At 40.2% G+C, this 24,592-nt stretch overlaps 1 protein-coding gene across 1 annotated transcript; it reads right to left on the bottom strand.

Moving 5' to 3' along the window:
- Nucleotides 1–16,167: 16,167 nt before the first annotated feature.
- Nucleotides 16,168–19,802, bottom strand: LOC122017159 (embryo-specific protein ATS3A-like). The gene is made up of 3 exons (XM_042574698.1): nucleotides 19,611–19,802; nucleotides 19,405–19,521; nucleotides 16,168–16,653 (listed from the first exon to the last, which is right to left on the bottom strand). The coding sequence occupies exons 1-3, from the start codon at nucleotides 19,758–19,760 to the stop codon at nucleotides 16,384–16,386; spliced, it is 537 nt and encodes a 178-aa protein (XP_042430632.1). The 5' UTR covers nucleotides 19,761–19,802; the 3' UTR covers nucleotides 16,168–16,383.
- Nucleotides 19,803–24,592: the final 4,790 nt, after the last annotated feature.

Here is a 24,592-nt window from a genome sequence, read left to right as displayed (position 1 = left end):
TCTTCGAGCTAAGCGAAAGTCCATATCTTGAAAGTGAGTAATACTCATCCATCAACTTGTGCCACTTTTACATCCTTTCCCTCGCCCTAACACCCATAATGTACCTATCTATCAATTCGTGCCACCTTCACATAATTTTATGAGTTTGAATCGTAAATAAGACGGCCATTTCGTGACCGTTCTAGCGAGCGAGCGAGCGAACAAGCATGTAACGAACTCCATTTTTAACTTTCTTTTATTGGTAAAACTCTCCGAGCAACAAAACTTACCTAAGCGTACGATTGTTTATACTTAGTGTCCTTGTATAATGGAGAGGACAAAAGAGCTTACGGTTCTCTTGGAACAAAGGATAGCTAGATTAAGGTGTTTAAAGGATCCCTATGCCCAAAGTAGGAAAGCATATCGAACATGGAGTCGACATCACTGTAAACTACCTTGTGTAGGCTAACTCCATATGACCACCCCATGTGACAATTGAATTCAATGTTAACAAACTACTTGGAAAAGCTCTTGGACGGACCACCATCAACCGACTTGAAATAAGGAAGAGAGCTCAATCAAGATGAGACAAATTCAAATGCCCGTCATGGTAGGCTAACCATGAGTAGTCCAACTCCATATGACCCCATGTGATTCGAATTCAATGCTCGCGAGCTTGTTGGAAGAACTTTTCAGATGGACCACCGTAAACCGGCCTCGAATAAGAGAGCACTAGCATGGTGAGATAGATCCAAACGCCTATCGAAGCAATCTAAGAATGAACAAATCCAACTCCATACGATGCCCATGTGATTCAAATTCAATGCACGCGAATTAGTTCAAAAAAAAAAACTCTTAGACGGACCACCGGGAACGACCTCAAGCTAGAGAGCCCCAACATGATGAGACAATCCATATGCCTAAGTTGTCGGTGCTTGTCTAAGCAAATCGAGAATGACTTTGAAAAATATAAGTGAAGTCTAGTGTCTATGAACCAACGAAGCATCCATAAATGAAAGTGTTATTTAAGAGATCGATCATTTTTTTATAATTGCGGTACAATAAGTAAAACAAAAAGTGGCATATCAATTAAAATTAAATTCATTTTTTTCTTGGAAAAAAATACATAAAATCTTATCCTTCGTCCTCAAATAGTTTGTATTTCCCGACACGAATCACTCGTCGGCTCAAAGATCCGTCCAATAGAAAACCAATCCATCCTTTTTTTAGATGAAAATCTAGTCGAGCTGTGGCATTGCCATAGCAGGCATAACGTCCATTATCTCCTTCCGTTTCTCTTCGTTGACCTCAATCAAATCCAGAATCCCGCAGAACAATCGTAATCCTTCTATCTTGATACGGCGTATTATAAATGACCACAAGTTTAACGTGATGTTGATATTCAAGATAATACAATGGTTAAAATTAAAATAAAGTGACAGTTAAATTAGGATGTATGTATTTAAACGAACAATCTCTTAGAAGAACTTCTAGTATAAACTTGATTGATCATAGAGTCGGCTAAACGTACGGGACTCAACTCCTCATTCTTCATGAACAGTTCTTTCTGTATAAACTGGGATGACGATAGAATCGACCGGACCTACAGAACTCAGCTACTCACTCCTCATAAACAGTTATTCCCACATAAATCCGAGCGGCCATATAGTCAGCCGAACCTATGAGACTCAGCTTCTCACTCTTATGAACCGGGCTTCCTGCATAAACTTGGGCGACCATAGAGCTAGCCAAATCTATGGGACTTAGCTCCTCAGTCCTCGTGAACAGGACTTCCAACATAAACTTGGATAACCCTAGAGCCGGCCGGACATATAAGGCTCAACTCCCACTTCTCCTGTGCAAGTCTCTTAGCATACAGTAAATCGGACCTATAGCCGGTTGGACCACCAGACTCAGTTCCTCATCTCTCCTGGGTGTGGCTCCCAGTCTACATCCGCACGACCCCAGATTCGATCAGACCTCCAGACTCAGTTACTCTTCTCTTCTGGGCACGACTGCTAGTTACATTCGCTCGATCCTAGAGCCTGTAGGATCTCCTCTAGGAGACAACATTCACCTAGAATAAACTCCCAACTCGAAGTCTTTCCTCTGTTAATGCTCCTGTAACCTCATCGGTCGCCCATCTTCTCAGCTTCTAGATATGATCAAATTTGACGTCGTCTGTAAAAACATTCACCTGTTTCGGAATGTAGGATGAACATAGTCGAAAAAATATCAACATTGCCATGACACCGGAGGAATAGGAGTTTTTTTTTTATAAATGCTAAGGCACAAGTACTGTCTCGAGAATAAGCCACAGATTCTTACCCACATCAGACACCTATAGCCTCAGTAGAGGAGTATCATGGGCCAAAGAGAAGATCTAAGCAAAAACAATTGTTTGAATTCCCTGAGCATTTTTCTTAACGCCTACTGAGTGTTGTACAAAAATTGAGCGATTGCAAGGCTCCTCAGCAATGAATTCACCCTAGAGGAACCCTAGGCGAGACAAAACTCCTGCCACCCGGGAATCCCCTGAACAACCTAGTGTGTCTTTCTCTCAAGAGGTACTAGATGAAAAGTTGCCTAAGCGTTTTTGACCTTGTCGGTTGGAGAGTATGGTGTAAGGAAATTAGCGCGCTAAACACGCGAAAACGCAACGAAAAACATCTAATTCCTCCAGAAGATCCATGCGAAAGGAAACCATATACTAACTATTAAGATTTACATGAGAGGGAGTTATACCTTTGTTGCGTGTCCTTCGCAATCCCGATAGCAACATTTCATTAGATGCGGATCTTAGCGTGATCAAGTGGTCGCGCCTCTATGGTATCCACATAAACAAGCCTCGTTTGTCTCACAAACTCACAAAGTGGAGAATGAAACAACCAAAGATTGTGCTAGCAACCCTTCTTGGGAGTTTCGGCCAAGTGGAAGAGAGGAAGAGGATGAAGAGAAAGAACACCAAAATCTCATCATGAAAATGAATCCAAAAATCCCTTTTTGTAGATTCATGGAATTGCCCCATGCCTTAATGTCAATTGCCTTAATTGCCATTAATATTTGTCTTCATCCAATGAATCAAATGCATCCAATGCATGAGCAATTCAAGTTGTACACTCCTCTTTCTTCATGAATTCAAATTCATGAAATCACTTAATGAGTCTAACTCATTAATCATCAATCCAATTGACTCAATGAGTCTAATTCAAATTGGACTCAATCCAATAGTTGGATCCAATTGAGTCTAACTCAATGAGTCTAATTCGAATTAGATTTAATCCAATGATCCATCATATGAATCTATCTTCATTTGCTTATTCTTTGTGTGTGACCCAATAGGTTCTCGTAATATTGGTAATGTATCCAAATCAACATTTAGATACATAAGCAATGAGTGACATCTACCAAGGCATCATTGCTACCCAAGTGACGAGAATGTCGAGATCTGATTTAACCTTTCCATGACTATTATCTTTTATGACTCAGCCCCTCTATCCTTGATATCTAGATTGATCAATAAGGCATAGACCGTGTCATCCTCTTATTAATCTTTGTATTTCTTGATCTCTAAGTAGACACACTCAATAAAATAAGCTCAATATCGCATATTGACTCATTTAAGCATGACCATGCATTCTTGTGTCCTACTAATCAAGGGGTCTACAGATATCACTTCCGTTATATGAAAGGATAGATCCCATCTACATCACTCACATCCCTTCGCATAACTTATTGCATACCCAGTGATCGACTTTATGGTCCACCCTGTTACGGGTGATCTTTGTCAATACCAAAGTATACAATTCTTTATGTAGGGAACCGTAGTGACTTCAGGTCTAAGGACTATTCATACTAATAGTCACATGAGAATATTTATGACACTCATATAACGATCCATGAAACATTCTCATAACGGGTCATTCAGTATATATTCTCTAATATATACTCATGTGTCAATCTGATATCTTATATCCATGACTTGTGAGATTAAGTCATCCGTTGACCTACATGCTAGTCTCAACGCATTAATATTGTCCTTGCATATTAATGCTTGACCAGGAATATTTAAGAGTAGTATTCTATGCATATCTACAATATCTCACTATCAATTCATCCAATTGATATATTCTAGATTAAAACTTTCTATTTAGGACATTATTATACTTATTCATTTGACACTGAATTAAAATAAATATAATAATCAACTTTGTCTTTATTAATAATGAAATATGATACAAAAATAGCTCTTTACAATCATCTCACAATTGGTACTAGGGCTAATACTAGCATATGGAGGTAACACTGATCCTGAGGATCACCTCTGAAGATTCGAGAACACCGCTCTACTGCACCAATATAGCGACGCAATAAAATGTCGAGTGTTCCTGACTACTCTATCAGGCACGGTGCAAAGATGGTTCGATCGCCAGCCAGATCTATTATTTGATTTAAGAAATTTAGAAAAGTCTTCTTACACCACTTTACCAGCAACAGGAGGTATCAAAAGACCAACTTGAGTCTATTCACACTCAAGCAAGCTACCAAGGAATCTCTGCGAGTATACATCAAGCGATTCAACCAAGTGGTGCTAAATGTTCCATCCGCCACTTCCAAAATATTAATAAGTGCTTTCTCTCACAGCCTTTTGAAAGGAGAATTCTTTCGAGCCCTCATTAGAACGCCAACCAAAGGACTTCAATGACCTGCTAAGGAAGATGGTTAAATATATTAATGTAGAGGAAGCCTAGGCCACCCAACAGAAGGAGGTGACTGTCCCAGCTCCGACCGACCATGCCGATTAGGGACCCCCCCACCACCTCTAGTACGCTCTAGAGACCCTCGACTGAATCTTCCGCCAGTCTGAGAAGCGAGAGCATTACCACACGTTGAGGCCATTCAGACCTCTTTTACCGAACGCCTCTAGTGGATATCTCAATATTGCTCTTATCATCAATCCTATCATCATTCTACGTGTGAATGCCATCAATATGCCAAGATACTCCGTCGACTGGCGGAGTCAAGAGAAGCGAATAAAAGATCACCCTCGATTTCCTCTCGAGGGTCCCCTTCGAGAACATAGCAAGAAGAGTTGACGCTCAAACTAAGTCCCGATCGACAGTTCACAATTGGTAGTGCCGATCGGCTCAACTTTAATCCGCTTCCTTCACTCGGCCGGTAAGGTTGGAAACTTTACTTTTACAAGTTCAATTCAAAATATATCCCTAGTTTTTTAGCACAACAAAAAGTCCAAGCTCAAAGGCATTTGGGTCATATAACATGCCACCCATCTCTAAGGCATTCGGGTTATACACCGTGCCACCCATCTCTAAGGCATTCGAGTCATACACAGTGCCACCCATCTCCAAGGCATTCGGGTCATATACCGTGTCACCCATCTCCAAGGCATTTAGGTTATACATCGTGCCTTCCAGCTCCCAGGTATTCATATCATACACTGTGTCACCTATCTCCAAGGCATTCGGTTCATACACTATATCTCGCAGCTCCAAGGCATTCGAGTCATACACCTTGCCACCCAACCCTAAGGCATTCATGTCATACATCGTGCCTCCCAGCTCCAAGGCATCTAGGTCATACATCGTGCCTCCCAGCTCCCAGGCATTATGGTCACACACTGTACCTCCCAACTCCCAGGCATTTGGGTCATACACTGTGCCGCTTAGCTCCAAGGAATTCAGGTCATACACTGTGCCGCTTATAAGCTCCAAGGCGTTTGGGTCATACATCGTGCCTCCCAGCTTTCAAGCATTCAGGTCATACACTGTGCTACCCATCTCTAGGGCATTCGAGTCATACACCGTGCCTCCCAGCTCCCAAGCATTCGGGTCATACACCATGCCGCCTAGCTCCAAGGTATTCGGGTCATACACTGTGCCTCCCATCTCACAAGCATTTGGGTTATACACCATGCCTCCTAGCTCTAAGCATTCGGGTCATACACCATGTCACCCAGCTCTAAGCATTCGGGTCATACACCGTGTCACCTAGCTCCAAAGCATTCGAGTCATACATCGTACCTCTAAACTCCCAGGCATTAGAGAGGGCACCATACCCTTACTTAATCTTATGTATATTGAACGAATATAAACAAGCTCTCACCAAGCTGAACACCAAGCTTGTTCACAAACGCTTGGTTCATTTACAGCCCTATCGGTACCCTATATTACGATATAATCCTACTAATATATGGGTTGAAAATAAACAATCAAGCCCCCAAGTTACTAGTCACCTAGCATTAATATCTCGACTAATTCAATGGAATCATCGCAGATATAATAAACAACAAAATCAATATCAAGAAATCCTAGGGGCTGATTCAAAGAGGAAAATTTAGTGGAATACACTACCCTTTTGCTAGGGAGTGATTTCCATCAAGTATAGGTCGGTATAATCTCACTAACATATATGCCCTCGCACTAGTATACAACTATACTACTTATAATATCAGTGATCTATAGACACGAGTCTAAATATATAACCATACTATAACGTAAATTCACGAGCATAAGTTATATGCCTAAATAACAATAAGGGTCTATTAGGATACTCAATATCCTACAATACAGCATGAAACAATAAACGAAGGTTTAGCAAGATGCTCGATATCCTATACTACAGTATGATCATCCTAACAATAAACACATAATCAAATCATCTACTAAGGGGTCTAATAGAATATCCATTGTCCTACACTACAGTATGGTAATATCATGCATATTTATAAACACGATCATGAATATTAAACATAATTACATAACTATCAACAAATGATCTACACATAAGGATAACCAATAAGGTATCAAACTCAGAAGTAATATAGGACAGACTTAAGGTAAACGAGTATCTGCGACCTCATCAAAACATAGCAGTAAATAATCATGTACTATAATCAAAACTATCAAGAAGATAAGTAAAATCTACCCACCTTAAGCGTAGAATATCTTAACCATCTTCAGGTCCAAAGGTCACATCAAACTTGAATCCTATAAGTATATGATACAAAGCCAATCTAAATACTAGAATAATAAAACTGGTTTATCACCCTATAGATTAATTATTACATTCATTCATTAATCTATCCATCAATTGGTTAACCTTTCGATTGAATTATTTTAATCATCGATTAATCAACCTTTTACTAATCAACTAATTTGTCAATATATAATGATCTTGTTCTAATCAATTTATTCTAACTATTAATAGATTAATTAATCAATATTAATTAATTAATCTAAACCTTCATTTAATCATATACCAGCTTACATCAATTTATTAACTAAGCATTAAATTAGTTACCACTGATTAATTATCTCATAAAACTTGTTTAGCTATCTAATTAATCAAACAACTTTCACCGAACCTGAATCAACCAAGTTCATCAGTTGTTAATGCATTTATTAGCCCCTGATTAAAAACCCCAACATAACTCAACATTACCTCTCTTCTCTTCCTCTTTGACGGTAAGTCAGTTGCTACAAGTGGCCGACAATGGCCACAACATAACAGTAGCATCGCGGCTACTGCTCGTGGCACATTGGCGCGACCACGAACAGTTGTTCTCGGTGGCAACGATCACAACAGTCGGAGGAGACCACGACCTGTGTGTCCCAGCGCCCCGAAGAAATAATGGAGAAGGCAGCAGCGACAGTAGATCGGCGTCAACAGAGGTGCGCGGTAGCCTTCGTTGGGCTGCAACATGACGTCGGTGACTTGCACAGAGGTTCGCGGCAGTGGATCCAGCGGTGATTTCATAGTTTCTCCTCCAGCGACAGCTCACGGCGATTCAGTAGTCGGCGTTGGCATGAGTGTCGGAGACGTTGGTGACGACGTCGGTGGGAAGAAAAGGCCAGAACAATCGGCGATGTGAGTTTCCGGGACATCGCGCGGCAGCTGAGAGAAGACGCGGCTTTCAGCACGCGTGAGCCCGGTGAAATCGGAGCTTCACCGACGCAAGGTGGCGACGCTGGGAGTCCGTGGCCAACGCTAGGAATGGCAGAAGTTGTAGGTCGGCGATCGCGGCGTGCGTGAGGTGAGGGAGGCAGCGCCACGAAGATCAATAGTAGGGAGAAAAGATTAATAATAAACTTAGGTTTATACAATTAAAACATAGATTTATATTTCCATCAACACCCACTTTAATTGGGTATTTAAAACAGGCCTTATATATTACCCATCTATTCTCATAAATATAAAAATGACTCAATAAAAATTGAGAGAAATCTCAGTAAATCTCTAAAATTCATATATACTCCTTTTTTTTTTGGATAAATGATCACTAAAATATATTTATTTTCCTTAATAAATTTAATTATATCACATTTTAATCATTTTACATCTTTCATCCTTTTTTTTTTTATATAACACACCTATGCCCCATACTCTCGCGTCGTCCGACCGAATTATAAGTGAGCATGTCCTTGACATGTCCCAGACTCATCGAGTTATAAACGAGCTTGCTCTCGTGCTTATGTCCCATACTCTCATGTCGCTCGATCGAGTTATAAGCGAGTATGCCCTCGCACCTATGTCTCAGACTCTAGTCCCAGTTGTGAGTTATAAGTGAGCATGTTCTCGCGCTTATGTCCCAGATTCTCATGTCACTTGGTCGAGTTATAAGTGAGCATGCTCTCGCACCTAGGTCCAAGACTCTTGAGTCATTCGACCGAGCTATAAGTGAGCATGCCCTTATGCATATTTCCTAGACTATTGCCCCAGCTGCGAGTTATAAGCGTACATGACTCACATGAATTATTTATTTGGGCATGACTCCCAGTACTAATTCACTTGGGCATGACTCCCAGCATCTAGGGATGGAGCCAGAAATTTCATATCAAGGGGACAAAATGTATGCGTTTATGTTGAGGGGAGGCGACCATGGTGTTGCCTCCCATTCGTGTGTCTTTCATCCCCTATTCCTATACCTCATATACTTCTTATACTTAAAAATTGAGGAGGGATGACCGCCTCCATCATACCCCCTTGGCTCCGCCCCTACCAGCATCAACCCACTTGGGCATGACTCCCAATGCTAATTCACTTGGGCATGGCTCACTAAGGCATTACTCCCAGTGCTAATTTACTTAGACATGACCTCCAACATCAACTCACTTGAGCATGACTCCCAGCATTTGTACTTGGGTATGACTCTCAGTACCCATTTACATGGGCATGACTCCCAGCCGATCGACACTCATCATCAAATGACGTCCGCTCAGCACACTCGTATCTCTAGCTGATCGACACTCATCAACAAATCATCGCCTACTCAACATTCATAAATCGCCGCCCGCTTGACACTCATAAATCGTCACCCGCTCGACACTCATCATATATCCCCGCCCGCTTGACACTCATAAATCACCCCCGATTGGCATTCTCCATTTCCATCGTCTGCTCGACATCGTTTTCACTACTCACTCGACACCATTACCGTCACTTGCTCGGTATCACCACAGCTACTCGCTCAATGTTATGCAACAGGCCCAACGGTTTAACTTTGTGGTCAGGAGCGATTCAACATTTGCGATAGGTTTTCTAGTCTGTCGGACTCGCGCCCCCCTTTGACTAGACTTGAAGGGGGGCTTGTGATACGACGTGGTATGAATGACTCCAAAGGCAATGTGGGGTTGATAGTTAAGATAATGTGACAGTTAAAGTCAAGATGAGATGGTAGTGAAAGTCAGGGTGTTCAAATGAACCACCTCTCAGAAGTAGAGCTCCTAGCATAAACCCTGCTGACCATAGAGCCGACCGGACCTACGGGACTTAGCTCTTCACTCCTCATTAACAGTTCTTCCCGCATAAACTCGGGCGGCCATAGAGCCGACCGGACCTACGAGACTCAGCTCCTCCACTACAAGAAAAACCCTCATAGACATCGGTGGAACAACAACAGTTTTAAGCAAAAATCGATGTCTTTGAGTATTTTACACCGGTTTTTCCAAAAATCGGTGTCTATGAGCGCAGATTTTCGCTCATAGACATCGATTTTTTAGCCGATGTCTATGAGCGCCTTTTTTTTTGTTAATAGACACCGATTTTAACAGCGGTTTTTAAAACCCGGTGTTAATGAACCAAAAAATAATAATTTAATTTTTCCACCAGCCAAAATTTACAACACTTCGTTCCCTCAAAACCTAAACTAATATCGCGCCGCTTCTCTCAGCCTAAACCTAAACCTAAACCTAAACCTCCTAACCATCTCTCTCAGCCTCATCTCCCTCTTCCCCTTCCTGGATCTCTTCCCCTTCTTGGATCGATGCCCCCCTCAATCGGATCAAAACCACCTGCTTCTTCTCCACGCTCGCCGGCACGATCTGGCCGGGCCAGTCCGGCGGCTCCGGCCTCACCGGCACCCACGGGGGCTCCGTTGAAGGTTCTTGCTTGCTCAACGACGGCGGCGAGCTCATGTTGAGGCAAAAGGAAGCAGAGAACAGGGATGTGTCTCCTCCATTTCCTTGTTGCCGTTGAAGCTCGAGAATCGATTCCTCCAACCCTGAGCAAACTCCTCCACATTATCCTCCACCGCCCGACCATCATCGACGCCGCCAGAAGGGAAGCACTCGGTCCTGGCGCCGAAGGTGCGGCGGCGTAAAAAGCCATGTCCAAGCGGCTGCCTTCCTCAGCCTCCCCCAACCTCCATCGATCGAGTCCGCAGTAGCCTGGCCGATTCGCCAACCCCAAGGAACGTGCAGCCCACGATGCCCTTCCGCTTGCCGGACACAACGGTGGAGACAACGGCAGCGAAGACGGCGGCCTGCGACGGCGTCGTGGAGGCGGACCACGTCCCAGCGACCTAAACACCCATCTCCTCTCGATGTCTCCTCCGCCTCTGTGCTTTCAATGAAGTCAAACCTTACCTTTTCGTGACTGAAAACGTAGGCCTCCTCTCACCCTACCCGCCCATGGAAAGTGTTCATCAAGAACAATACTAAAACCGAACACTATCGCACGGTCTGGCACCAAGGAGATCTAGTGAACAATTTGGGCACTATCACACGGTCTGGCACCAAGGAGTTCATGGATGCACTCCAAGCCGGCGTGGATGTGAGCATGATTGGTCAATTTGGTGTCGGTTTCTACTCCGATCTCGTGAGGTATCTCGCTTCGGGTTGCAAGCCCAAGGAGAAATGGAGGTATATACTCTTCATCTGGCTTTTCTGCTATGTCTGCTAGTCCTTCCTGGGATCGTTGGTGGATAAATATGGATTGCCTCTGATCATGCATTTGGTGTACAGAAGTTTATACAGGATCTCTATTGATGTGATTTTGTTTCTCCTTTCCAATTATTATGTTTTTTTTTAAAGTTTTCTTTGAACGATTAGTATATGGAATTCTGTAGGAACTAAATACATATCCTGTTAATTATCTAAGTCGAGGAAGACTTGGCTGGTTGTATTAGTTACTGTCCTAGTATCCTTGTGAAGTACAGGAAAAAGAAGATTTTTTTCCTTCGTATTAATATTGCAAATTAATCTTATCCATTTATTGTACCCTGAATAAACTGCTTTATTTCCTTATTTAAGGCTCCTTGTTTATGAATTTGTTTTTTTTCCCATTCATTTCCTTACATAGATGTCAATGTTGAGAAAAGATCCATGGAGCTGGCCTCTAGGAATCAATAGTTTATCGATGTTGTTTCTTATGAAAATTAATTTCCTTGTACTTATTGAATTGTTTCATTTTTTCTATTCCATATGGAAGGGATGCCTCTTTGTTTATCTTTGAAGTTTAAAGAGACGTTTCACTGTCGTTGGTCATATTGTTATGATGACTTGTATGTTTTTTTTGCTGAAACAGAATTGGTACTGAACATGAAAAGTTTGGTTTTGAAGTTGATACTTTGCGCCTAATGAATTATGAGCAGATCGCAGACTTGCTAAATGGTTTGGCAGAGAGGTTTGATTGGGATAAAGTCATGGAAGAGAATTACATTATTGGTCTCAAACAGGTGATAAAATGTTTCTCTTTTAAGTGTTTAAGATTGCATAGTATGGCTTTGGGTTACTTCTATGATCAGGTTCGGCTCTATATATTTATCATGTATGGCTTTGGGTTCCTTCCTCCTCGTGTTATAACATTTGAGCAACAACATCAACGTTTTAGTGAGTCATGATCCTGTGTATCTTGGGCATGTTCAATTATGCAGCGATTTTATTATTACATGTATTTCTGCACATAACTGTTTTTTTGCTTTACGTTTCATCTCACTTATTTTAACAACTAAATTGTGTACAACTTTGTTGGACCAGCATGTACCTTCTGCGTCAGAAGTTTCATGATTTAAATCTATTTCTCATATGCTAGTCTTCCTAATCATTTGTGTTTTGGTGAACTTCTTGATGATAATTATGAAGTCATTTCTGTTGGACTAACTACAATTTAACAACTTTCATTATGCACTTAGTATGTGTATGATATGAGTTACTTATGAAGTATACAATAGTCTTTTGTAAAGTATTTTGTTCTTCTTGAAAAACTTTAAGATACTGTAAAGTGCAATTGAATGTCTTTTCTGCATAATGCAGCAAGTTTTCTATAGTAAATCCAACATATATGAAAAGCTGATTAACTTATTTTAACCTTCCCGATCAACTTGTTTCAATTAGACATAATAGGGTTTAGTCTATAATGTTTCTAAACTATTGAAAAGTTATAACTGTTTTCAAAAATTTTTATGCCTTGTGACTTTCTAGGATACTCTCTAGCTACCATTCCTTTGATGTTGAATTCTGAATGCTATATTCTCAACACACTTCATTTTGGCGAAGTTGAATTTGTAGACAAGCCTAGTACCTAGACTGATTTTGTTTCTTCTGCTTAATACAATGTTAAATCCGATTGGATGATTATCTGCCCCATGAGCTTAAGCTGTCAGTAAATCACTTGATTTATGCTATTTTATGCAATATAATAAGTCATTCCCCTAATTTATATTGTTTAACTTGTGTGCCTGCAAACAATTGTGAATTTTCCTCCTTTATAGAGAATTATATATCTGCTTGCAGGAAAAGAACGATGTTAAGCTTGAGAAAATTCTAAAGGAAGCACCTATGGAAAACAAAACAGTAATATTAACAACTTTGAATGCTGCCTGAGCTTCTCCTGGTTCTATTATAGATTTGTTTTTTCAAAGTTTTCGGACAGGAGATGGACCACGCAGACTCCTGGACCATTTGGTAATCATTGCCTTGGACAAGAAAGCGTACATAAGGTGCATATCCTTGCATACTCACTGTTTTGCTCTTTATACTGAGGGAGTGGATTTCTCAGATGAGAAGATTTACATGACTGCTGGATATTTGTCAATGATGTGGAGAAGGATAGAATTTCTGCGTGTTATTCTCGAAATCGGATACAACTTTATTTTCTCGGTAAAATTCTCCTTCCTATGATTGGCCTTTATAATATTCTGTTTGTTAAAGTACTGATGTGTGAAAGTGACCATACCTTCTGGATCTTCTTGTTCTCTAAGTATCTATTTCTATGTAGACTATCTTGCCTTTTTTTGTTCATAGCCAAGTTTGCAGGCAATGCTCTATTGTTAAACTTTGTTCCTTGTTTCTTGTTTGTGCAACATATTTTGTTACCCCTTCTTTCATCTGCTGCAAACGCATATAAGATAGAATCATATATATCTACAAATTTATGCATGGAATGCATGCCTAGGATAATAGTTTGCTCGAGTGTATGAAAGTTTATCCAATGGGATAGGCATTAAGTTGTCCATATAAGCATCAGTATGTGACAGACTCATTGTTATCCATGCTCTTACTGCCTAATATTCTTTATATAGCTTTGCATATAATTCTGTTAGCAGGAACTGCTAACATCTTGTACTACTGATACTCTGCATTCTGTATCCTTTTTAGTCTTGGTTTACTAATATATTATTTATGTGTTTTTACAGTTTATAAATCTCAAGTACTCCAGAGTTGAAATTGATGAAGTGCGGTTCGAGTGGGCTGAATGCATACTAGATTACATTTGAAGTGCATTTCTACCTTGATGTGTTAAAAGAATGTTCTACCTTGATTTTGATATCTATTAGCTAGCTTTTGATGTAAAAAGAATGTTTGGGTATTTTATGGATATTGTTGTAAGAAGATTATTTATATAATTTGTGAATATTTGTGTATTTTATGGATATTATTGAATGAAGAATATTTGTATAATTTGTGAATATTTGTGTATTTTTTTTGTTATTGTGGGTTTTTTATTGTTTCGGAAATCAAATTTGTGTTGTTAAAAAATATACATATTACATCGGTTTTCCACCGTTGCAAAACCGGTGTTATTAACTAATATTATATCGGTCATTTACCGCTGCCAAAACTGGTGTTATTAACATATAATATTACATCTGTTTTACATCGTTGATGAAACAGTGTCGTTAAGTGATACTACACTGGTTAATAACCGATTCGAAGACCGGTGTCGTTAAGTGATACTACACCGGTTTTAACCCGATGTCTAAAATGACAGACTTTTAACATCGGCTTCATAGACATCGGTCGAAAATGAAATAGACACCGGCGGAAAACCGATGTCTATGAAGGTTTTTGTTGTAGTGCTCACTCCACTTGAACAATTCTTCTCGCATAAACTGGGGTGGCCATAGAGCCGACCGGACATACGGGACTCAGCTCCTCACTCTCATGAACAAGGCTTCCCGCATAAACCCGAGTGATCACAGAGCCGACCAGACCTACGGGACTCAGCTCCTCACTTCTCGTGAACAAGGCTTCCAGTATAAACCCGGGTAGCCCTAGAGCTGGCCAGACATACGGAGCTCAGCTCTCCATTTCTCATGTGCAAGTCTCTTAGCATACAATTAGTCGGACCCAGAGCCGGTCGGATCTCCAGACTTAGTTCTTCATCTCTCCTGGGCACGACTCCTAGCCTACATCTGCCCGACCCTAGAGTCGGTCGACCATCCAGACTTAGTTCCTCATCTCTTTTGGGTACGACTCCCAGTTACATTTGCTCGGTACTAGAGCCGGTCGGATCTCCTTTATGAGACAACATTCTCAGGGAATAGTAACAACTTGTCAGAGAATAACAGCTACTCGCAGAAAAATATTCCCTTATTCTAGCATATACACGCAATGAAACCTTTCTTTGCCTAGAGGAAAACCTGTTGTATATACTTTATCACCCGACATATTTTGACATCAGACATTCTATGACGTCTTATTATTACGGAGGTTATGAGAGTCAGTATAAAAAGAGGTTCTCTCCATTGGCCAGATATGCTTACATACGCATACTCATGCGTACTACCCACACAACCACACATTTATTGTTCTACTGTTCATTTTCTTCTCCATTTTGACTCAACTACTGTTTTGACTTGGACGTCGGAGTGTCTGCGCCAAGGACCTCTCCTTGGTTCTCGCTCTAACGTTCCTATTATTTCTGTCTGTGGTGTGCGTAGGTCCATAACTTCCAACTCAACAACTCCAAGCTCGAAGTCTTTCCTCCGTCAACGCTTCTGCTACCTTAACGGCCGCTTATATATATATATATATATATATATATATATATATATATATATATATATCTTTCACACCCATTCGATGTACTCCTGAGCGATCTTCACGCATCCGGACGCCTGGTGAACCCCAGCCGACCCGATTCTCAAAAATGAACCGGAGTGTCTAGAGATGCATCCGACTGTCTAGACTTGTAAAAATCGTCTAAGAATATGCACCAAATATGTGTATATATATAGTCTGAACGTGGTGTCAGAGTTCAGCGAGCCACCGATCAGACGCAACAAAGGCATGGGAGCTGCGAGAGCAGCCCCCAGAGGCGGCGCTATCTGCATAAGCACTGCCGCTGGAAATAATGGCGGCAAAGACAAGGGGCCAGTGGCCGCTGCCGACGTGTGCCTTCTCCCAATGTGCCTGCTTGCCTTTGCTACGGATTCAATACGGGGAAGCAGAGCTCGAACAAGCGAGCCAGGAAGAGAAGGATATAAATCGACTGGGAATTAAATTAACATGTAATTTGATCAATTATATACATATTTCTCGTTTTTCCTAATCTAATTTTATTTTATCTTAAAAAAACAATCCAAGTTCTTAATAAACACGTGAAGGGTACTAAAACTACAAAACTACAAACATATATATACATAGAGATTATAGGAATCGTTTGCACTTATGAGATAGATGGCCATTGATCACATTTAATAGCATAGTGAAATATAGAGTTGTTCCAGAGATGATCGATCATACATAACAAGCATGACTGTCTACGATAAGATATAAAGGTGGAGGATGCCTACCGAGAACATGCAGTGCAAGCACTTTTCTACAGAGACAATTCTTGCTCAATTATTTTACTCGATCTTAAGCATACCATGTCAGATCTGGCTCATTCAGTCAGAGTCGATGACACGCTGGGGCAATGGTTGAAGCCATACCAGATGCCATTGGGAAGGCGAGATCCATAGTAGAAGGTGAGGGCACTTTGAGCACCAGGCTCATAGATCTTCACCCACTCGGGAGTCCATCCATCCTGACCATCGCGCCGTAAGTACAAGTAGCAGACTCCATATCCGCATGGTCCTTGGATCTTGAATGTATCGGTGGAGCAACGCTCGAATGCTCCTGATGAAGGATTATCTAGCCTTGGTGCATATACCTTCAGAACAACAGTGTTTTAAGAGTTGTAACAAAGAAGAGAAATACTGGTTAAATAAGAAGCAAACACCATAATGTGAAAATATCAATTAGTCCCTTTGCTTTTAAAAAGTTTATTCATTTTTAAGACTATAAACACTTTTGATTAGCTCACACCTGCCTACACCAGACTAAACTAGAATGCCACACCTCATTTGATTTCCCTAAAATGTAACAAAGAAATAAAGATGACCTGAAGTAAGGAATAAGGGAAAATGCTATGTCGCTAACATGCAATTTCCCAACAATAACAAAGTAAAGAGGACCTATACAATTACACCATCAATCCTAATTCTTCCATGTTTAATCACAAAACCACTATTTAATTGTACAAAATTAAATCTAAAAAACGTCTAGATCATTTTTCATAAGAAATACTCTTCTATTTTATAAGACCAGTTATAAGTAGAATACCAAAGTATGTATTATTCTGCATTATGTTATTTGGATCAGTATGTGAAGTTGGCTATTACTACAATCTGATAAGGGTGATCAATTCAATCAGATTATCCAAGAACCGAAGGCTATTTTGTTTCAATTAAAATAATAGAAACATTTCAACAATAGGATGTGGATGCAGAGGGAGGGATAATGGTAGAAAGCCATATGCTGCTCCCTACATTCAAAGGAAGGAGAAAAATCTGCCATGTTTTGGTTTGAGAGTTGGTGACAAAACCACGCCTAGGATTAACAGTTATGTCTATTATTCTTTGAAAATATGTTACATATGGAAAGGTGGGATTGACATTTCAGGTATAGGGTTGTGAGCATATTGTATTATATATAATGTGAAAACTAATATTAACACACAAGTCTTAGATAGATGGTATTAAACACCTGAGATATCCTACTGCAATCACTTACTGATGTTCATTTTTCATTTTCAAGTACATTCCATTATGAAAAATGTATGCGCCATATATTTCTCAAGTAAATTATTCTAATAGCAATTCATCAGAACCAAAGGAACTTACATTTCATTTCATGATATGACAGTGTCTAAGGTGATAACCTAAGGTACATTTCAAAACCAACAAAGGGCACTGCCATTTCTGATCCTTGAAGAAACAACTGATAGTTATACTGAGAGTATTTTTTGCTTGGTACGTCAACAGTTGATGGTATAGTCTTTCTAACATTCCTGCAAATTAAATTAATTGATATGTCTATTACATTCCTCGTCATATTGTATTGGATACCCTTGTCAAAAATTTAAGTTTGTTTTGGAAGATGTTTCACACGTGACACAATGGTGTTTGTATCAGACAAGAATCTCAAACCTTGTGTTTCTCTTCGAATTTAGACTGAAATCTAACCCTCTGTTTGGATGGGGTGAGGCAAGGTTCATTAATGGAAAGGGAAGGGAGGGGAAGGAAGGGAAAGTAATATATTTATCTTACCCTTGTTTGGAAGGGAGGGAAAGTTCATTTGAAAGGGATGGAAATGAAGGTTAAATATACAAATTTACAAAAATATCCTCTTATTTTTTTAATAAATCTGCATGTGAAAAAATAAAGAAGGATAAAATTGGAATAATTTCTTCTTCCCCTTCCTTACACCCCAAATTGGGGTGTAAGAAATTTCGCTGATTCCCGAGCATGCAAGGGGAAGCTTTACCCTTCTCTCCCCTTACCCTCCATGACTCACTCTCTCCCAAACAAGTGTAAAAATTCTTTTTCCCCATGTTTACCCTTCTCTCTCCTTTACTCACCTCCTCCCAAACAGAGGGTAAGATACAAAAAGTGCAGAATTGTCTAGGAAAAAGATTAACTAATTCCTAAAAGTAATCTTCTTTATAGTCTTTTCTAATGATTGATAATAATATTAATATCATACCATATGCTTCATCGACCCACTTCATACCCTTGTATGGATACTGACACTCGGACACTCACATGCAAGTAGACTCTCGATATTTCTATAGACCTATAAAATTTTTAAAAATAGTCATGTGAGACCCTTTGTATCCAAGTCCAACTAACATAATTGCAAAAGATGTGTAGGTGTTCAAGTCATTTAAACCTACTCAAGTTTCATAAGGATGCTTGATGTTCAAATCAGTTCTATGTGAGCAATTTGAATTTCAGTCTCTTAATATGTCTCCTTCCTAGAGATTAAGTTGCAGATGAATTTCATTCCTCTTATAAAGAGCCTCTGTTCAATGAGCAGTCTCAAAAGAAAAGAAAAGCTTCCTAGTTATTTCATGCTCCACGATCTAAAGATTTTTTTTTGATGATTTACACAAATAATAACATCCATCTACAAATATATGGATAGTAATCATGGACATAATGAGTCTAATGTATATGAATGAACTATAAAAATAAATTAATAGTTTTATTTATAATGGAATTACATTATCTTCTTTCCAACCATCTTATTTATTTGGGTGAAATCGAAAGGAAAAACTTCATTTCCTTCCATTTCTGCATTATTTGAGAATAAAATAAACGAAGGTTAATTGGGCAGTTAATTCTTTCCTCTTCTACTCCTCTCCAAGTTAACAATAGGTATTAACCGATTCATTTCTTTTCCCCTAGCTTTTGTCCAAGTAAACTCGTCAAAAACGATTTAAAAAACCTTTCTTTTTCTAAAAAGAAAGCCAATCATTACCAGAGGTATGCAGCAGAATGAACTCCGTGTGAAAAAATAGTGCTTAATATATACATAAAAATCTATCTCCAGATTAAGAAAACAAAAGGCAGAAAAAGACCTGATTATTGTATGCGTCGCCAAAAGCAAGGCTGATCCAGTCTCTGGTATAGCTAGGGGAAGAGCAGCTGGTCTTAATCTTCACAGTGTAGGAACAGCTACTCCTGCCCTTCTCCTTCTGTAAGATGACAACCAATCACATCAAAATGAGCTTAAGAACAAAAACGAGATAAAGAATGTCGGCGATTCAGAGCGATCAAAACGCACCTTGATCTCTTGGATCTTGAAAGATCGGAGCTCCCGCGGCCGGGGATCGACAGCTTCGGAAGCGCAGAAGGCGAGAAAGGATGGCGATGAGAGGAGGAAGAGGTGAAGGAGCAGGGATATCGCCATGGACTTCGCCATTTTCCCTTCCATTCTTTCGACAGGCGAAGATGGCTTTGCAAAGTTGGGGACCACATCCAAATAGGATTCAGTTTGTGTTCGACTCTTAGAGCATCCCGTACACGTGTAGACATTCCATTTTCGGGCCCGTTAATTAAGCGAACCATCACGCGGGTACGTTGTCGAGTTTTCTTTGTGGTTTATCAGTAATGGCAAATGGCATCATGCCACGTGTTGTAGAATAATTAATTTTGACTTTAAAAGAGATGCTTTATTTTTTTTTTAAAAAAAGTGTTTTAGAGTAAAATGCATCCCTCACAATATTAATTAATGAGAAAAAATCTTTTAGATAAATATTTTATTGATGGAGATTTTTTATTATGGAAATTAAATTATTATTTTAATTTTTAGATAAAAGATTTGTATATAATTTTTTTTAATAAAAGAACTTACACACTTCACAAACTTCACATGTATCCTCACATATTAATATAATTATGGTAAAAGACGAATACGCTTACTTTCAGCGCCCCCGTCAACCCGTTCTAGGGCCAACACGGAAGAGGTAAATCACATATTAATATAATTGATATTTATGGAGATGGTTACTTTAATAAGTATTAAAGTTAATTTTTAATAGGTATAAAATATCTTGTTGGATGCCTTACTTTTCTCATACAAAGGGTCACTACGGTAGTATAAATGTCTTCATGATTTATCATCTTCCAGAGGACATGAGGTCGTCCTAGAAGAGTCGTTAAAGTGATGACTTCACCTTTTGCTCCGACAAACTTAATACGCGTGGATGATTTATTATCAATTTCTACCTATAAAGAACACAACTTCATCTTTATTTTTCCACTTTATATAACCTTATGTAGCAAATAATTCTGCCCAGTGGGTGTAGTCGAGTTGATACTCGGACAAAATTTATTACCAATGAGGCATGGTTCAATTTTCGATAGGTACAAATAATATTTTGGATTATCTCGTATACTCTATCTAAAGGACCGCTCAACTAAGACTGAATAAACCACTTGATTTATTCCCTTTTGATCCTGTCTGAGAACGCCAATGGTTTATTCGTCAGTGATTATATGTTGAGGTTGGCTATCATGTTGATCACCTGCCCGTGTGGTCCTATGAAACTTCTACGAGAGGGGGGGGGGCACGCTAAGAAGAAGAGGTTAGAATGACAATTAGGGAGTTCTCTAGCGTAGTCACTTCGAAGCTCTAGTAAGTGTTCAGAAAAGAGATAGAAAATATGTAAAGGAATTAGGGTTTGATGCGTTATGTACATGTATCTTTTCTCATGAAGGTCGGCTACCTTTTATAGGGGCATGACTATTCACCACGTTCTTCTCGTGTCCCTTGTTTCTTGCGATCGTGCATTACCATATTTTCGAAAATAAACGATCATTGCTGTCCATTTATTTCAGAGTGAATAGCTGTTGATCTTGTCTGAAATCTGTGAGAAGGTGTGTTGATCCTGATAAACGATGATTTCAAGGAAGATGAACTCCTAGAGATCTAGAAGAGCCCCTCAATGATTCTGCGCATAGTGAGACGAGCCAACAAAACGTTAGTGACATAAGACCGAGGTGGGGATCCCTGGCTAGGCCCTCCAACGCTCAAGTCAGTTCTCTCTATCGAAGGTGGAAGAAGAAGCAAAAGTACAGTAGTGAAATTACTCAAAAGTAGAGTTTTGGATGTTAGAGTTGCATATCTTGCCAACAGAGAGGATCTCCCTTTTTATACTACCTCATATAACCTCCGTAGTCATGAGGTGGTTCCTAGTTTGTTAGAGTTTGTTAGAAGATGAAGTACCACTTTAGGCTTCGTGCAATAATCCCTTAAGGAATCTTTTTTACCCCAGATGTACCTCTTTTGTCATTTATGACTCATATTCCTAATGAAGCATGAATAAGAATATGTCCCCGTAACTGAAGAAGCTTCTAGAAAATATTTCCCGCAAAATTAGTCAAACTATCATAAAGTTGTTCACTACTTGTATGTCATCCTCTGTTAAACATGTCTCGGCCGGTCATTCAAGCCGGTTGTGTATATATTGAGAATACCTTCTGTTAAACATGTTTCAATCGAGAATGTATTATAAGCTTTACAAGGCTGAGCGCCTTTAAACTTGATCGGGCTTTGTCCAGCCGAGCACATATAAGCACACTGGTTCTCTCTCGACCTTCATTCGACCGGTAATATATTAAAAACTGTATAAGGCTAAGTGCTTTTAAGCTCGATTAGGCTCTGTCAAGCCGAGCGCATATAAGCATACTAGTACTTGCTCGACCTTCATTTGGTCGGTAATATAATAAAAGTTGTATAAGGCTAAGTGCTTTTAAGCTCGAGCTTTGTCTGGCCAAGCGCATATAAGCATACTGGTGCTCGCTCAGCCTTCATTCGGCCAGTAATATATTAAAAGTTGTATAAGACTAAGTGTCTTTAAGCTCGGTCAGGCTCTATCCGGCCGAGCATATATAAGCACACTGGTACTTGCTTGATCTTCATTCGGCTAGTAATATACTAAAGCTTTCATAAAACTAAGTGCTTCTAATCTCGATCAGGCGTCGCCTGACTGGGCGCCTGTGGAAAACTTTTTATTTGGTTGGTCATTACTCTATTAATTATACATTCATCCAGCTATGAGCATCTCCTTTCTTTCTCGTCTGTGACCTCCACATCGTCAGACAAGCCGCCCTATCATAACTCATATCAACTGTGTTTTCCACCTTCATGCGATAACAACTGTGTTATCCACTTCTTCAATAAATAATAGCTCATCGCTTTAATTCTTGATTGTTGGGGATGTTTCGGTTTAGCCAAGGGCGCTCAAAACCCAATTTGTGAGTCGGGAGTTGGATTGGAACCCAATCGAGAGTTAGATTGGAACTGAGTCAAGAGTCAGATTGGAACCTAAGTCGGGAGTCGAGAGTAATTGGGACTAGAGTACACTTGTTGAATTTTGACTGCCACCTTGGCAAGATTATTGACCTCTTTACCCACATGACCTCTCCTGATGACCCGTGTATCACTAATCTCCCCTTTAAGTCTAGTTAAAGGAGGCAAACGTCTGATTGACTGGATTGGTATGATGTAGAAGGATATCTTTCTTTATTCTAATTATCTGGACACATGGCAAAGAACAAATCCTAGGAGCGACATTTAACAAGATTTGTGCCTTAATTGCTATCCCACCTCTTAAATGTGAGGCATGCTTTATCAGCTTCAACTTTCAAGCCCTGAAGGCACTTTGTCTCCGAGGTTATATCACATTAATATGAGGTGACCCCTAGCAAGGAATACTAAACATCTACCTCAATGTAATGAGTTGCCGCGATCTATGTGCTTGATCGAGTGGCCAATGATCCCCCTGTTTCAAGATGGTCTGAATCCAATGGTCCTAATCAGATGCATGCAAATATAAATTAGGTTGTGAGGGTTGTTGTCACGTTGTGCAACCCTTGTTTGTGCATATGCCGCTCTCCGGCGTCTTCGCTTCTAACTTTCTGCATTTTCATCTGTAAGTAAGTCGCTCATCTTCTAGTTGTTTGTCATTCACCAGCCTACCTTTGACCCTCCCCTTTCTTTGTCAGTGCTTGTGTCCTGGTATTGGCCTTGTGATGGCTGCGAGGTCTTCATCTACTTTTTGGTATAGGTCTGTGGAGTCAGGTTTTAGTAGCAATGCATTAGATCGACTAAGGACCACCTATGAGATTCCGCCCGACCATGGCCTAATACTCCCCAACGGGAACAATCGCCCTGACCGTCCTCCTCCAGGATATGTGATCTTCTTTCAAAGTTATCTGCTAATGGGAACTTGGGATGAGCATATGTCAAAGCTGATAGTCTTCAGCCGACAATTCCCAAAAGTATGGCAAAGTCGTCGTGAAATGCATGGTCGTATAACCAAACTGGAGACCCAGTTGGCTTCTCTAAAACCCAAAGTTGCCCTGGCACAAGTGGAGTTGACCCGCCTGAAGAACTTGAGGGACGACCTAGCTGCAGAGCAGTCGAAAATCCTTCGTTAAGGAAAATTATATCTGAGGGGAAGTTGAACAATCTTCAGGCGAAGTATCAGGTTGATCCACTGATGAGGGAGGTTGATTCCCTGGAAGCCTAGAGTAAGAAGCTAGAGTTGAAGAGGAAAAAACAATGAAAATCAAGAAGTTAAAAGTCGTAGCAAAGGCGCAAGAGGTGAAGCTTAGGAGAGCCAAAGTAGGGATGAATACCGCAAGGGATGAGCTGGACGCCTACCAAAAAAGACATAAGCTTCTGGAGATGGAGTTGGGGGCTACTTGGGAGGAGACTGAGTCTAGCAAAGCTTTGGCGAAGGATTGGTTACGCGAGCTGGAGTCCTTTCATGGTGAGGCGGAGGCCACTCTTGTGGGAGTCGAGAGGAAGCTTTAGGCAACATTAAAGACTGCACGCTAGGAAACCAAATCTGCCCAAGCGTTAGCTGAGGCCTGATTCCATGAGCTTGAGACTATTCGCTCTGAAGCTGAGACAATTCAAGATGAGACCGAGGCACTGAACATCTCTAAATTCGAACTGCAAGTAGCTTTTGAAGTCCAAAGGGATTAGCTGGAAGGCAAGACGGTAGAACTCCTGTATCACACAGGGGAAGATGTCTGTTGGGCCACTAAAAAGAAAGAATTTCTTCACTCCAAGGAATTTTATAGCTTGGTTGGCACACGCTTGGCCTGAATGGTGTGATATGGTGTGGACGACGCCTTGAAACAATTGTAAGATTCTAGCTACCTGACCATCGACAAACCTTTGTCGATCATTAAATTATTAAAGATCACATATAGCATCCCCGAAGAAGATGTGGAAGATTTTACTTGCATTTT

The sequence above is a fragment of the Zingiber officinale genome, chromosome 8B (assembly GCF_018446385.1).
Source record: "Zingiber officinale cultivar Zhangliang chromosome 8B, Zo_v1.1, whole genome shotgun sequence".
NCBI classification, from domain to species: Eukaryota; Viridiplantae; Streptophyta; class Magnoliopsida; order Zingiberales; family Zingiberaceae; genus Zingiber; species Zingiber officinale.
Note: the sequence above shows the minus strand (reverse complement) of the source record. Positions and strands in the feature narration are given on the sequence as shown.